Here is a 16402-nt window from a genome sequence, read left to right as displayed (position 1 = left end):
GGAGATCACAAAAAGGACATTTACTAAAAACAGCAGGATTAAGAACAGAGATAAAAGCATTTGTAGCAACAGCACCATGTAAGATTCTCCACTGGAGGTCACCAGTCCTTTTTGCCAGAGGTTGCTTGTACAGAACCCTCCACTGTGGTTTCAGTGTGTCCCGGTCTCTGGGTCCACACATACCCCTTTTCCACCGAGCTGGAGATGGTGCTGGTTTGGAGCCAGAGCCTGACTAAGCACCGGTTCTTTGCTTTTCCACCGCCAAAGCTCCAGCCCCGAGCCTCAGAACGGGAGTTCTGATCAGTTAAAAACAGAGCTGTATCCAACCCCAAGTTACCTGCGCGTCTAAAGATGCAGTTAGCCACATCTCTCCACATTACATCAGCTGGACCTGTTAAATATCTCTGTAAAAACTGAAGTCTGAAAGTCACAGCTCTACTGGCCAGGTGGATGAGGCCCTGTCCCCCCTCCTCTCTGGCTAAAAACAGCACCCCCTGTGGCACCTAGTGTAGACCCTTCCAAAAAAAATCCACCATTTTATTTTGGAGGTTTGCTAACAAGTTTGAGGGAGGGTCCATACAGGTTAGCCGGTGCCACAGTTGGGATGCTACCAAGTTATTTAAAACCAGGACTCTCCCTCTCATGGACATCTGAGAGAGCAGCCATCTCCACTTGGACAGTTTTCCTTCTATCTTCTCTGTGATGGCCTCACAGTTTTTCTCACCACATTTTTCTTCCCAACATAAATTCCCAAATATTTAAAACCATCTTTCATCCATTTAAGGTCTTGGGAAAAAACTGGGAGACCGCCACGCCAGTCACCAACAGCAAGAGCCTCACTTTTTTTCCAGTTTACCCTCGCTGCTGATGCTGTACTAAAATCATTTACAGTTTTTATTAAAAGGTCTGCATCCCTCTGATTCTTAAAGAAAACAATGACGTCATCTGCATACGCTGATAAAACCATGTTTCCATTAAAACCAGGTAAAACCAAACCGTGAAGACTAGAGCGTATCTTGTTGAGGATCTTAGCTATAAAACCAGCGCTGAACCCAAACCTGTCCATTACTGTCCACAGGAAGTTGTGTTCAACGCGGTCAAAAGCCTTTTCCTGGTCTAGGGAAATCAGACCAGTGTCCAACCCCAATGAACTAGAGACATCCAAAACATCCCGAAAGTGGACATTGTCCACCATTGACCTGCCGGGCACACAGTATGTCTGGTCCCGGTGGATGACCTCCTCCATAGCCTTCCCCAGCCTGGAGGCCAAGACTTTGGACAGAATCTTGTAATCCACACAGAGCAATGACACGGGGCACCAGTTTTTGATGTCCTGCAGGTCCCCTTTTTGGGCAGCAGGGTGAGCACTGCTCTCCTGCAGGACACTGGCATGGAACCAGAGGCCAGACGCACAGTAAAAACATCTAGGACATCCTGTCCCAAGATGTCCCAGTAAGCCCTGTAAAACTCTGCAGTGAGTCTGGAACCGGGATCTGACCAGCACCCATGTCCCTGATTGTCTGGAACCGGGACCTGACCAACAGACGACATGGAGAACAGGACGAGACGGGACAAAATCAGAGTTGTTGGCTTACAGGCAGGAGCTGAAGGTGAGCAACCTGTTACTAAACGGGGCATAATTAAAATCGACCGGGTGCACAGAGGGCTCGGACCCGCCCGTGGAGACCGCCCAAGACCCGTAATCATCAAGCTGCACAACTCCGGGATAAACAGCGGATCATGGCTGCACAGAGGGAGCGACAGCAGCTGACACACGAGGGACAGAAGCAGCGCAGCTTCAACAAGGTATGTGAACGTCTGATCGGACTGAACATCCGCTTCTTCATGTGGTTTCCCGCCGTCCGAACCTTCACGTACAACGGGGCGAAACATGTGTTCCAGACCCCCCGAGCGGCGCAGGCATTTGTGGATGGACTGCTGTGACCTTGTGACGATTTTGGGTCTGTGTGTAGCTTGGAGTGAGAGGGACTCACGTCGACACATGTGTGGGATTTCACAAATACTCGTCGTTTATTCATACACAAACCTAAAATACTCCAACCTTACCAAGCCCGGTTGTACGGCTACTATATCTTCATACATGAACAAAAATAGTTACCACACGGATTTATTATCGTCACTTGAGTTGAGAGATAGAGAAGAAAGCAGGAACTCGCATATACACAATCCGACCAGCGTAGTGCGCGCTCTCAACTAGCTCAGTAACCAATAGACACTGCTTGATGACATCACTGTTGAGCGACACACGTTATAGGCACATTTCATATATTCGACTGTTACAACCTGTGCAACGATTACCGCTGGGTAAATACAGTATATTTCTGATGAGATGTCACTCGACAATTTTAATTTAGACTGCTGTATCAAAGCCTAAATTCAACTATGTTTATCTAATATAGCCACACTGCACTTTTATGGTAAGTCAGGGCTAGCTGTGATGCCAATTCAAAAGGTTAAAAGTTGAATTGATCTTAGTCTGAAAAAAAGACCTGAAAAAGAAAAGAAAAGGGATGTCTGTAATTTGGAGTTGTGGCTTGTGGGAGAGAGAGAGAGAGAGAGAGAGAGAGAGAGAGAGAGAGAGAGAGAGAGAGAGAGAGAGAGAGAGAGAGAGAGAGAGAGAGAGAGAGAGAGAGAGAGAGAGAGAGAGAGAGAGAGAGAGAGAGAGAGAGAGAGAGAGAGAGAGAGAGAGAGAGAGAGAGACTGATATATATTTATTATAGGAAGGAAACGTGTCATCACTCATTTCTTACATACACGCACATAGACACAAACACACAGACACACCTACACGCACACACAAATAGAGACACGCACACACACAAACACACACATAGAGACACACCTACACACACACACACACGCACGCATATGTCAAGAACAGGAAGGCCTCATGCATTCTTTAGGCCACGTGTTTCTAAAGCAAACTTTGAATTTCCTTCCTTTCAATGAGTGTCCTATAAAGGGTTAGACGTGTCCCACCTTGTAAGTTAGATATGAGCTACAGACTCACTGATGCTTTACAGCTCTATGGGATGAATTCATGCTATGGAAGGCATCAAGAATTCCTTCCTTCCTTCCTTCCTTCCTTCCTTCCTTCCTTCCTTCCTTACTGATGCTTTACAGCTCTATGGGATGAATTCATGCTATGGAAGGCATCAAGAGTTGCGCAACCATGAAAAATGATCACGCATCACTTCTGGGAAGAGGCGGATCACTTGGTTTTTTTCACGGCTGATGAAATAAAAGATGAAACATGTGATTGTCAGAGGAGAGCTGACGAGTGGGTCAGACAGAGACAGACGGTCTACCTGGTCATGGATCTCCTGCTGATGCTGTTGCTGTTGCTGTGGAGCTCAGGTAGGACTCTGCTTTAATCATCAATGTGTTCAAGCTTCAAAACCTCACCTGTAAAAGTCATGAAGAAGAAAAGCAGCTGATAGTTTTCACACAGTTTAATGACTCATGTGTTTCCATGGAAGTTGTAATAAGTTGGATTTTGATGCTCCTCTATGAGTTCACATTATTTTTCATCACTTTAAACTCAAACACATTTTCAAAACCTTTTGTGTGATGACAGAAATACATCCAGTCGTCCAATTAAAACTGGACAAAGTGTTTAGTATGTAAAGTCATCAAAGTAAAAAATAACTGCAGCAGCCAGAAACTGTAAATGTGGTGGAGTTCAACTTAAAGTAGCAAAAAAGGGGAGAGGAGAGGAGGAAAGGGGAGGGGAGAGGAGAGGAGAGGAGGAGAGGGGAGGAGGGCAGAGGCCGGAGGTCCTGTTACCATGGCAACAGCAGACGTTTAGCGGCTGGTACAGGACGCGCTGTTGCGCAACACTTTGTTCTTATCAAATATACGAAGTTGAGCTGCTTCACACACATACCCACACACACACACACCCACACTTACACACACACACACACACAGACGCACACTGACACATATACACACATACCTACACACACACAAACACACACACACCTTCATATACACACATATACACCTACACACACACACACACACACAACTACACATACACAGACACACACATATATATACTCCTGAGTGAGTTCAATGATCTGTGTGTTTTTCACTGAGATGAACTGTGTTTGTTCAGTTCACAGCTCTGCACCAATATAAATATGAATGTTCTGATTTTGTCTCCAGGACTCCAGGCTGAAGATGAACACCAATCAACAGGTAAAAACAGAGAATATATCTCATCTGGTCTGAGAACTGAGGACTCTCACCTCCATCAGCTGAAGACAATCAGTCCACTTTGATTCATGACTAAATATCCTTCAACGTAATAACTAATATCATATGCTAATGTTAGCATTAGCATATGCTAATGTTAGCAATAGCATATGTGTTATAAAACAAACTTAAGTTAAATAACAATGTTAATCAGTTATCAGTCATGAATGCAGGTTGGTGGAGGCCTGGAAGGAAGAGAAGAGAACAATTACAAAGCAGCTAGCTAAATAGGCTGAGGCCTAAACTACACAGGTGTAGGTAGTTTGCCTGACGTCCTCTAGTCCCGCCCACTGGCTCCTGAGCCAAGAATCCCAAGTAAAAAGGTAGAGAGGGCACATGCTAATGTTAGCATTAAAAGGTGAAAATCCAGATATTAGACACAGTTTTATGTCCCTGTTCACTGTAGAGTTGAACACCACTAAGTTTCTATATCTATAAAATGCAATGCATGGCACTGTGGAACTGTTTGCAGACACAGTGCCATGAACGCCTCTTTTTTTGTTCCATCGTGGACATTCGAGGGTTCGACATATCGGATCAATTTACACACACTGAATTTCAACACTCAGATTAAATGTAGGAGAGTAAATTTAATGCACTTTGTAATAAAAGAGGCAGTGATTTCTTTCCATTTAGCTAACGTGTCTCCTCAGCTCCTCCCAGCGAGGATGTGAGAGATGGAGGAATATATGTTCATATTATAAGTCAGAAATTATTCAGTAACATTTTCAACTAGCGGTGAGCAATATGGAAAAATATCTTTCACTATTATTTAAGGCAGGATCACGATCTACGATCTCATCACTATTCTGTTCATGTTTTCTTTGAAGCATCATTTTCAAGTTACTGAACAGCACTGAAGACTCAACAATTAAAAAGCTTTGTGATAATTAATTTGTCTTAATAAAACAAACACTCACTAAAGACATGAGATCACATAACAACTCAAACAATTCCATAAATAAATAAGAGCAGGTGCAAAGCAGCATTAAACAGTAGGGACAGTCTATCTGACCTTGTTTAAAATGAATATTACAGAGAGAAACCAAACTCACAGCTGAGAAGCAAACAGTGTAGAAGTGTTACTGTGTTGATTCAGATAACAAGCAGCTTTGATTTCTGTTCTAATGAAACTCACTTTATTCTTTTACTGATGACTCTCTTGTTTCTGTTCAGAGCCTGTCAGGTTGGTGGGAGGAGCCAGTCGCTGTGCAGGTACACTGGAGGTGAAACAGGGAGAGTGGAGACCAGTGGGTTACTCTGGCTGGACCCTGAAGAAAGCAGCTGTTGCCTGCAGAGAATTGGACTGTGGCTCTGCTGTTTCAACAGGACGCAGAAAGGAGTCCTCAGACAGACCTGTATGGAGGATCAGAACTGACTGTCTTCAGTCTGGATCTACACTGAGGGACTGTGCATCATCAGGTTCCTCTTCCTCCATGGTGGAGCTCACCTGCTCAGGTAAGTCCATCAGTGACATCATCTCTGACAGTAATACTCTCCTTCCTCTGTCACAGTGATAGTTGGTGGTTTCCATTGAACTGAACTGTAAACTTATGGAGGATGACGGCTTCCTAAAGGGTAGAGAAGTTAGCTTGTTCCTGGAGGCTCATTGATTCAAACTGAAACAATCTGAACCTTTAATCAACCTGCTGTGGTTCACTCACACACTCTGCAGTTCTCCTGAGCCAGCTCAGTCACATCCACCTTACAAACAACTACATCACAAATGAATATAGTTGTTGGTCTGTGTCTGAACAAAGAAGCAACAGTTTGCTAACAGGTTAAATATCTTCCAATCATTTGTGTAGGAAACTATTGTGTATGCAGTGTTGTATGAATGTCTTATTAACATGTTGATGGTCTCAGATGAATCAAACTGCAGCTGTTTTCTGTCTGATCTGAAGGCAGCTGAGGATGTTAATGTGTTTCCTCCTCTGCTCTCTGACTCCTCTGTATTACACATGAATGTAGGAGTTCTCTGTGCTGTGTGATCATCTCTCAGTGATCAACGTTCATTTATCTCAACAAACAAATGAGGAGAAAACAACATTCAGCTTCTCACAGAAGAAGAAGGATTCATCATCTTGTTCCACACTGAATGTAGACAATGTTCATCCAGGTGCCAGATGGTTTTATTTGTAGTGAAATACACAACAAAAAGACAGTCTAGCATCAGTACTCTCCTGTTGCTTCTACTGTGACTGTGTCCACTATGACTGGGCTAACTTCCTTCAGCAAAGGATTACAGCGCCAGTCACTAACATAACAAACTAATACAACAACACATCTGAAAATAATCTGAGCCCCTAAAATGTCCAGGGTGCCACACCTCTCTGTATTTACACACCTGCTGCTTCAGCCAATCACCTCTCTGTATTTACAGACCTGCTGCTTCAGCCAATCACCTCTCTGTATTTACAGACCTGCTGTTCCTCTACACAGGCTGAACGACATGGTGGCGCTACAGAACATTCTTTACAATATGTGAAGCATTTGCTCATGGGCCACCTGTAGTTGAAGTTTGAACACTTTAGCACTTTTTCTTCTTGAGATATGAGCTTTCAAACATCGCTCCCATTGACTTTCCATTATAAATTTTAATGTTTTAAAAAATTATATAAAATCAATGGAATATGTTAGAGATATGAAAAGTAATAGCACACATCTCCTTATGGATATGTACAATTTGACATTGAAACGAAGTTGATATGACAAATCGTGTAGGACTAGTTACGCTACAAAAACGGCGAAATAATGATAAATAAATAATAAACTAGAAAATTTTGCAATTTCATAAGAAATTGCGTGTGGGAGCTGCAAACTGGCAGACTCATCCCTCGCAAACTGCCAGATGCAGCCGCTGCCACCATTCCTGTTATTGCTACCTTCACTGCAGATTTCTGTTGGAGCAGCAATTATTCAACATTTTGTGGCGCCACCTACAGGTGAAGTTTCATTAAATACCACAAAGGTGTTCAATATCCCCATCTGTACAATTCTGCTGTCATCATAGAAGGTTGACATTAAAAGATATGGAACTTAATAAGTCATATGTTGGTGTTTCACTAATGGCCACAAGGTGGGACTATTGGCTCCATGTTTCACTATATCGTACACATTGACATGGAGAACTAATGTACCAAGTTTCATTTTATTGAAGACAACAGAACAGTAGGAATATTGTGTTATAATATTACAGTAGTGCCCCCATTTGGTAAAATTGTATCAAATTTTACATAATGGTACAGTGCCACCATGTGTACAAGATTATCAAATTTTGTGGCGATCTGAATCGGCATTGAAGAGTTATTGATCGTTAAATGCATCAGGCGACGCCCCCAAAAGTTTGCTAACCAATTACGGACAAACGGTAAGGGTTACCAAAAAATGAACATAATAGCTGTGTTCGGGGTCCTCTAAACATATTGTGTACCAAGTTTGGTGAAGATTGGATGAAAAATGTGCCAAAAGTAGTAAAAAATGTATTTTTCAAAAAAATCAAAATGGCGGAAAAATTTTCTAGACGCAAATGGGCGTGGCCTATATCAGTCTACTTGGTACCATCCAAGGAACACACTGTACAAAGATTGTTTGAATACGCCTTACGGTTCATGAGTTATAAGCCAAAATGTAAAACATGTAATAACTGACCACATGGTGGCGCTACAGATCATTATTTACAATATGTGAAGCATTTGCTCATGGGCCACCTGTAGTTGAAGTTTGAACACTTTAGCACTTTTTCTTCTTGAGATATGAGCTTTCAAACATCGCTCCCATTGACTTTCCATTATAAATTTTAATGTTTTAAAAAATTATATAAAATCAATGGAATATGTTAGAGATATGAAAAGTAATAGCACACATCTCCTTATGGATATGTACAATTTGACATTGAAACGAAGTTGATATGACAAATCGTGTAGGACTAGTTACACTACGAAAAACGGCGAAATAATAAATAAAGAGCGAAGATAACATAGTGTGGGAGCTTTGCAGCTCCCACACAATAAAGAGCGATTGTGTGGGAGCTTTGCAGCTCCCACACAATAAAGAGCGAAGATAACATAGTGTGGGAGCTTTGCAGCTCCCACACAATAAAGAGCGAAGATAACATAGTGTGGGAGCTTTGTAGCTCCCACACAATAAGTACGGAGAAGATTAATAGTTGCCTCGGAGCTTGAACCCCGTGGCACTAACTAGAAAATTCCAGGGAAATTTTGAGTGCCACAGGGCTACTGCCGGGACGAGTACACGATTTATTTCCAGTGTTCAAAAGTCACCCTGATCATATAACACTAAGTAACTTTTACTGTGGCAGTATTAAGTACATCTTACTGGTCAGTATCAAGTGTAACAGTAGATGTAAGCAGAGAGTAGCACACAGAGCACAAGGCAGTAGCAACATGCACTAACTCTAAGCACTACAACACAGTGTGTACACACACACACACACACACCAGTCTGCATTTGAGCAGTAAGACTGTCAATATAATTCATATGTATATATAGAGAGACTAAGCTCAGTGTGAACACAGAGTGAGAGTCTTTTGAAAAAAAAAGACGATTACATTAGGTTCAATGGGGAGTGAGACAGGTATTGCCGCCGGTCTCGGCCCCCCCGTTTAAATTTTGTGCAGACCCCGCCTGTCAAAGTCACATTTTATGAATCCCAACACCTATGTCTACATTTTGACAAAAAATTATTTGTCTCCTTTTCACGGTTTTGCCGTGAGCTCGAGTTAAAAATAAAAATTAAGGTTATTTTTTACTGCTTCTCACACTCTAGCTAACTGCCGCTTCCACTCTAACTTTGACAAAAAAGTGATTTCCACTCCTCGTTTGACTGCTCATAGTTTGAAAAGTTTACATGTTATGTAACAACTGTTGGTATTTTTCCAGAGAGCACTAGTTTTCCTCCGTTTTGAAGTTTTAATCACGTTTCTACGTGCACATATGAGAGAGCTAGGTGACTCTGAAAAAAGGTGAAAAAAGATGAAATTTTTGGGGGTTTTCAAAAAATTCCCATTTATTTCCAATGGAGAAATCTCCCGGTTATTTGGGAATAACTTTGGGAAAAATTGGAATTTCAATACCAAAAGTCATAGCACCCCTCCCCCGATCGAGCCGCACGTTTTGATGTATATATTGTCGGGGTTTTCTCAAAGCTGCGGGAGGAGTTACGCGCCGAAAAACGGCGGAAGAATAATAATAAAAAGTATGGAGAAGATTAATAGTTGCCTCGGAGCTAGAACCCCGTGGCACTAATTACAGAAGGTTGATGAGTCTACATTTTAAACACAGATCATCTTTTTATCCTATTTATCTTTTTTAACCTGTTTTACCTGAAAGGTCAGAGCAATGGATCACAGATAACCTTGATCTGCAGATCATAGTGTGTTTTTAAATCAATCCCTTTGATAGAACAATGAATTACAGCATTTTAACTCAGCACCTTTATCTTTTCCTTTTACACACGTGTTTAAATATGTTTTAATTCATATGTATGAGGGGCCGTTTAGGAAATAATTCATACTTGCTCTCACATGTTACATCATACTCTCTTACAAACACTAGTATAGTCACGCACACATACTATCATACTCTCTCACATACACTACTATAATCACACACACTTATTACACACTATTATACTCAAAATTACTAAAGCAGGAAGTTAGTTTGTTTGAACAGGAAATACTATAAAGCCTCATTCCTTGATTGGTGCACAGCTCTGGGAGCGTACTGCTAGCTAAATGGAAGCTGTGTGGGAGAACTGAAATCAAGAAGGCAACTTTATAAGTACAACTTTATAATTTTGTAAGTAACTGCAGTTGCAAATATGATTTTCCCACTAATTTACCTTCTTTTTCAAAGCAACTTTTTGTTAGCAGTAAATGGTAATGAGGAGAGTATTAGGATGTTTTTCACTAATGCAATGAGGTGCCTTCAGCACATTGCAAGGGAAACTGACAGAGGTGGATATGACAGCATGATTTTGGATCAGTTATTCTTTGAACTTAATGGATATGCACGGACAATTTTGTTCTTTAGCCAGCAGTTTGAAGGAGGTGTCGATCAAGAAAGCTTTGTAACACTGGAGGACTGTCCTGTTGTCCCACATTTTCCTGATTTCAAAGGCGCTGAGAATTAAGCCATTCTCGTGAAATTTTCTTTTTGTTTTGTGTTTAATGACTTCATCCCATGCAGAATGGGGTAGCAGGATGACATCCTTGTTGAAACTGGGATGGTGTTGGGTGTTAGGCCTGAAAGAAAAAAAAAGAGTGCACTGTAATTGCATGTTGTCAGTAAGCCAATGTTTTTGTTTTTTGTACATGTTAAGTTGGTGAATAATTTCATTTTAATATAGGTAAGCTTATGTTTCACTTTCAGATGATTGCCTGGAAGTGGAGCGATTCTAAAGCCTGGAATACACTGTACGATTTTGTAAACGTTTCTGTTTAATGCCAACTCACACTGTACAGTAAATCGGCCGTGATGTGAGGCACAAGCTCATGATTTCTGTGCTCACACTGTACGGTCCGATCCTCGGGTACGACCTGAGTGCTCACACTGGCATGAAACATTAAACCCAAGAATTGTGCGGACATGAACACACCAAATCTTCCACCCCGGAATGCCTCAGCACAACCATATATGGTCAGCACGTGCATATTAAGTAGCCATGTGCGCTCTGTGGAGCGGCAACAAAATGACAACAAAGACAAGGGGCGTCTCCCGCTTTCATTAAAAAAATAATTACATCGCTCTCATTTTCCTCTAAGACCTCTAAAAAACGGTGCATGTACTACAGTTTATGTCAGAGTCGCACAGGTGCGACTGAATCATTTTCTGACCCCATAACTGTAATCTCTTCAATACACACGTCATAAATCCCCCACTCCGCTGATTGAAAAATGCGCACGACCTGGAGAAGGTTTACCACAGCGAACCAGGCTTGCATAGTTGCCCTTGTGTTATAGGCTACTAGCTAAAAGTTTTAATGTGGCAGTAAAAACATTGATGATCTGTGAAAGTAGACCTAGACATCCAAACAGACCCACGTGAACCCGAGCTTGTGCTCTTAATGTTATTAAGCAGTCCATAAGGCTCAATTAATCCACTTACCTCCTCCTTGACCTGCTGGAAGCCCATCCGCCGAAGTACTGCTGAGGTTGATTTGCTTGGTTGCCATTAAGGTTAGCTTGAGAGGATCCGCTCTGCCCTGATACACCTGATGCTCCAGGTCTGAAGGCCCGCCGCATTTCCTCATCGACCGCGCTACGTGAGGGCTGTTGATTACGGTTTGAAATTTCCGACATTGTGGTTATCACATTGGAACCAGTTAAAATGTTATTTAAAAGTCCAATTGCCTCATTGACACGGTCCCGGTCGACCATTTTCAGATGTTAGCATCCATGCAAATTCATCATCTTAGAGGAGGCGGGACATTGTCCTTGAGATCCCGCTGGAAAGTAGGACATCCGGTACATCCGCGATGAGCCAATCAGAAACTGGGAATTCAAGTTGACTTCCTTTTCAATCAAACTCTCTCACACATACTACTGTACTCGCACACACTTACTATCATACTCTCTCACACATACTACTATACTCGCACACATCGCATATTATTCGCTCATACATTCACTATCATGTTGTTTCATCCAAAATAGCGTGTAAGAGAGTATGATAGTAAGTGTGTGTGACTATACTAGTGTTTGTAAGAGAGTATGATGTAACATGTGAGAGCAAGTATGAATTATTTCCTAAACGGCCCCTCATACATATTGTTTCCATTCATTCATTCAGAATTACAGCATTCTTATAACCATTACACTGACACAGCTGGAACAAGCAGCATGTGATTGGCACTGTTGTTCATAGAGGCAGGAGACTGTTAGATGCTTTCAAATTCATTATTTAAGTAATGAACTGTTGGCTGTGCATTATTTGCATGTTATTTATCTTACCAACATATTCATCAGCATGCAACATCATTGATTAACAGTGGAGACAATCAAACTGTTTTGTTGTCCCTGAAACTTGTGTAGGACAATTTCTTTCCACACAAAACATTTGATCAGGAATTGATAAGAGAATCAATGAAAAACTGGACCAACTAGCAGAATAGATTATTGTATTGGTATCAATAAAATCTGATCAATTCCTGTCCAGAGGCCGAGGCCCAGCTACCAGAGACTCCACAGCTCCAGGAGGGGACCTCCTGAGATGTTTTATATTTGTCATGATATATAAGGTGGTAAATAAAGGTCAGTATTAAATATTAAATCCTCTCTCTCTCCAGACTCTGTCAGGCTGGTGAATGGGGCTAGTCTGTGTTCAGGCAGACTGGAGGTGAAGTCTGAGCAGTCGTGGTCCTCAGTGTGTGAAGCTGACTTTGACCAGCAGGATGCAGAGGTGGTCTGTAGGGAGCTTGGCTGTGGGACTCCTTCAGTCCTCCAGGGGGCGCTTTATGGAGAAGTGGAGGCTCCAATGTGGACCAAAGAGTTCCAGTGTGGAGGCAATGAGTCTGCTCTCCTGGACTGTAGAAGATCAGACTCAGCTAGAAGAACCTGCTCACCTGGTAAAGCTGTTGGACTCACCTGCTCAGGTAGAAGAGGAGCTGCAGCTTTGATTTGTCTTCATTTCTGTTCTAATGAAACTCACTTTATTCTTTTACTGGTGACTCTCTTGTTTCTGTTCTAATGAAACTCACTTTATTCTTTTACTGATGACTCTCTTGTTTCTGTTCAGAGCCTGTCAGGTTGGTGGGAGGAGCCAGTCGCTGTGCAGGTACACTGGAGCTGAAACAGGGAGAGTGGAGACCAGTGGATGAGTCTTACTCTGTCTGGACCCTGAAGGAAGCAGCTGTTGCCTGCAGAGAATTGGACTGTGGCTCTGCTGTTTCAATAGGAAGCAGAGATGAGTCCTCAGACAGACCTGTATGGAGGATCGACTCTTACTGTCTTCAGGCTGGATCTACACTGAGGGACTGTGCATTATCAGATTTCTCTTCCTCCATGGTGGAGCTCACCTGCTCAGGTAAGTCCATCAGTGACATCATCTCTGACAGTAATACTCTCCTTCCTCTGTCACAGTGATAGTTGGTGGTTTCCATTGAACTGAACTGTAAACTTATGGAGGATGACGGCTTCCTAAAGGGTAGAGAAGTTAGCTTGTTCCTGGAGGCTCATTGATTCAAACTGAAACAATCTGAACCTTTAATCAACCTGCTGTGGTTCACTCACACACTCTGCAGTTCTCCTGAGCCAGCTCAGTCACATCCACCTTACAAACAACTACATCACAAATGAATATAGTTGTTGGTCTGTGTCTGAACAAAGAAGCAACAGTTTGCTAACAGGTTAAATATCTTCCAATCATTTGTGTAGGAAACTATTGTGTATGCAGTGTTGTATGAATGTCTTATTAACATGTTGATGGTCTCAGATGAATCAAACTGCAGCTGTTTTCTGTCTGATCTGAAGGCAGCTGAGGATGTTAATGTGTTTCCTCCTCTGCTCTCTGACTCCTCTGTATTACACATGAATGTAGGAGTTCTCTGTGCTGTGTGATCATCTCTCAGTGATCAACGTTCATTTATCTCAACAAACAAATGAGGAGAAAACAACATTCAGCTTCTCACAGAAGAAGAAGGATTCATCATCTTGTTCCACACTGAATGTAGACAATGTTCATCCAGGTGCCAGATGGTTTTATTTGTAGTGAAATACACAACAAAAAGACAGTCTAGCATCAGTACTCTCCTGTTGCTTCTACTGTGACTGTGTCCACTATGACTGGGCTAACTTCCTTCAGCAAAGGATTACAGCGCCAGTCACTAACATAACAAACTAATACAACAACACATCTGAAAATAATCTGAGCCCCTAAAATGTCCAGGGTGCCACACCTCTCTGTATTTACAGACCTGCTGCTTCAGCCAATCACCTCTCTGTATTTACAGACCTGCTGTTCCAGCCAATCACCTCTCTGTATTTACAGACCTGCTGCTTCAGCCAATCACCTCTCTGTATTTACAGACCTGCTGTTCCTCTACACAGGCTGAACGAGACCTTAGCAATCTAAAACAGATCAGTAGTTACAAACTAGAACTTAAAACTCTCAGAAAAAAGGAAACTCAGGGAAATAAGAGAACACTGCTAAATGTAACTTAAAGTGTATTTTAAACATTACAGAAGGTTGATGAGTCTACATTTTAAACACAGATCATCTTTTTATCCTATTTATCTTTTTTAACCTGTTTTACCTGAAAGGTCAGAGCAATGGATCACAGATAACCTTGATCTGCAGATCATAGTGTGTTTTTAAATCAATCCCTTTGATAGAACAATGAATTACAGCATTTTAACTCAGCACCTTTATCTTTTCCTTTTACACACATGTTTAAATATGTTTTAACTCATATTGTTTCCATTCATTCATTCAGAATTACAGCATTCTTATAACCATTACACTGACACAGCTGGAACAAGCAGCATGTGATTGGCACTGCTGTTCATAGAGGCAGGAGACTGTTAGATGCTTTCAAATTCATTATTTAAGTAATGAACTGTTGGCTGTGCATTATTTGCATGTTATTTATCTTACCAACATATTCATCAGCATGCAACATCATTGATTAACAGTGGAGACAATCAAACTGTTTTGTTGTCCCTGAAACTTGTGTAGGACAATTTCTTTCCACACAAAACATTTGATCAGGAATTGATAAGAGAATCCATGAAGAACTGGACCAACTATTGGTATCAATAAAATCTGATCAATTCCTGTCCAGAGGCCGAGGCCCGGCTACCAGAGACTCCACAGCTCCAGGAGGGGACCTCCTGAGATGTTTTATATGTGTCATGATATATAAGGTGGTAAATAAAGATCAGTATTAAATATTAAATCCTCTCTCTCTCCAGACTCTGTCAGGCTGGTGAATGGGGCTAGTCTGTGTTCAGGCAGACTGGAGGTGAAGTCTGAGCAGTCGTGGTCCTCAGTGTGTGAAGCTGACTTTGACCAGCAGGATGCAGAGGTGGTCTGTAGGGAGCTTGGCTGTGGGGCTCCTTCAGTCCTCCAGGGGGCGCTCTATGGAGAAGTGGAGGCTCCAATGTGGACCAAGGAGTTCCAGTGTGGAGGCAACGAGTCTGCTCTCCTGGACTGTAGAAGATCAGACTCAGCCAGAAGAACCTGCTCACCTGGTAAAGCTGTTGGACTCACCTGCTCAGGTAGAAGAGGAGCTGCAGCTTTGATTTGTCTTCATTTCTGTTCTAATGAAACTCACTTTATTCTTTTACTGATGACTCTCTTGTTTCTGTTCTAATGAAACTCACTTTATTCTTTTACTGATGACTCTCTTGTTTCTGTTCTAATGAAACTCACTTTATTCTTTTACTGATGAATCTCTTGTTTCTGTTCAGAGCCTGTCAGGTTGGTGGGAGGAGCCAGTCGCTGTGCAGGTACACTGGAGGTGAAACAGGGAGAGTGGAAACCAGTGAGTGAGACTTACTCTGTCTGGTCCCTGAAGGAAGCAGCTGTTGCCTGCAGAGAATTGGACTGTGGCTCTGCTGTTTCAACAGGAAGCAGACATGAGTCCTCAGACAGACCTGTATGGAAGATCAGAACTGACTGTCTTCAGGCTCGATCTACACTGAGGGACTGTGTATTATCATCAGGTTCCTATTCCTTCATGATGGAGCTCACCTGCTCAGGTAAGTCCATCAGTGACATCATCTCTGACAGTAATACTCTCCTTCCTCTGTCACAGTGATAGTTGGTGGTTTCCATTGAACTGAACTGTAAACTTATGGAGGATGACGGCTTCCTAAAGGGTAGAGAAGTTAGCTTGTTCCTGGAGGCTCATTGATTCAAACTGAAACAATCTGAACCTTTAATCAACCTATGGATGTTACAGCGCCAGTCACTAACATAACAAACTAATACAACAACACATCTGAAAATAATCTGAGCCCCTAAAATGTCCCGAGGGGTATTGCACGAAACCAAGATAAGGGATTAAGTTGGGATATGTTAGTTATCCTGCCTGAATTTAGCCTCAAGTCGGTTGCATTAAAGCAGGTTAAATTTAACCCGGCCCAGTTACTATGGTGAT

The 16402-nt window shown here is 42.1% G+C and overlaps 1 protein-coding gene across 1 annotated transcript in view; it reads left to right on the top strand.

Moving 5' to 3' along the window:
• The first annotated feature begins 3236 nt into the window (after nucleotides 1–3236).
• Nucleotides 3237–16402, top strand: part of LOC128360945 (scavenger receptor cysteine-rich type 1 protein M130-like) — a 58585-nt gene continuing 45419 nt past the window's right edge. Inside the window, exons 1-3 of the mRNA XM_053321507.1 lie at nucleotides 3237–3378; nucleotides 4192–4224; nucleotides 5458–5739. Coding sequence (XP_053177482.1) covers nucleotides 3336–3378; nucleotides 4192–4224; nucleotides 5458–5739 — 358 coding nt within the window. The 5' untranslated portion in view covers nucleotides 3237–3335. The remainder of the gene's footprint in view (nucleotides 3379–4191; nucleotides 4225–5457; nucleotides 5740–16402) is intronic.

The sequence above is a fragment of the Scomber japonicus genome, chromosome 6 (assembly GCF_027409825.1).
Source record: "Scomber japonicus isolate fScoJap1 chromosome 6, fScoJap1.pri, whole genome shotgun sequence".
Taxonomy (NCBI): Eukaryota; Metazoa; Chordata; class Actinopteri; order Scombriformes; family Scombridae; genus Scomber; species Scomber japonicus.
Note: the sequence above shows the minus strand (reverse complement) of the source record. Positions and strands in the feature narration are given on the sequence as shown.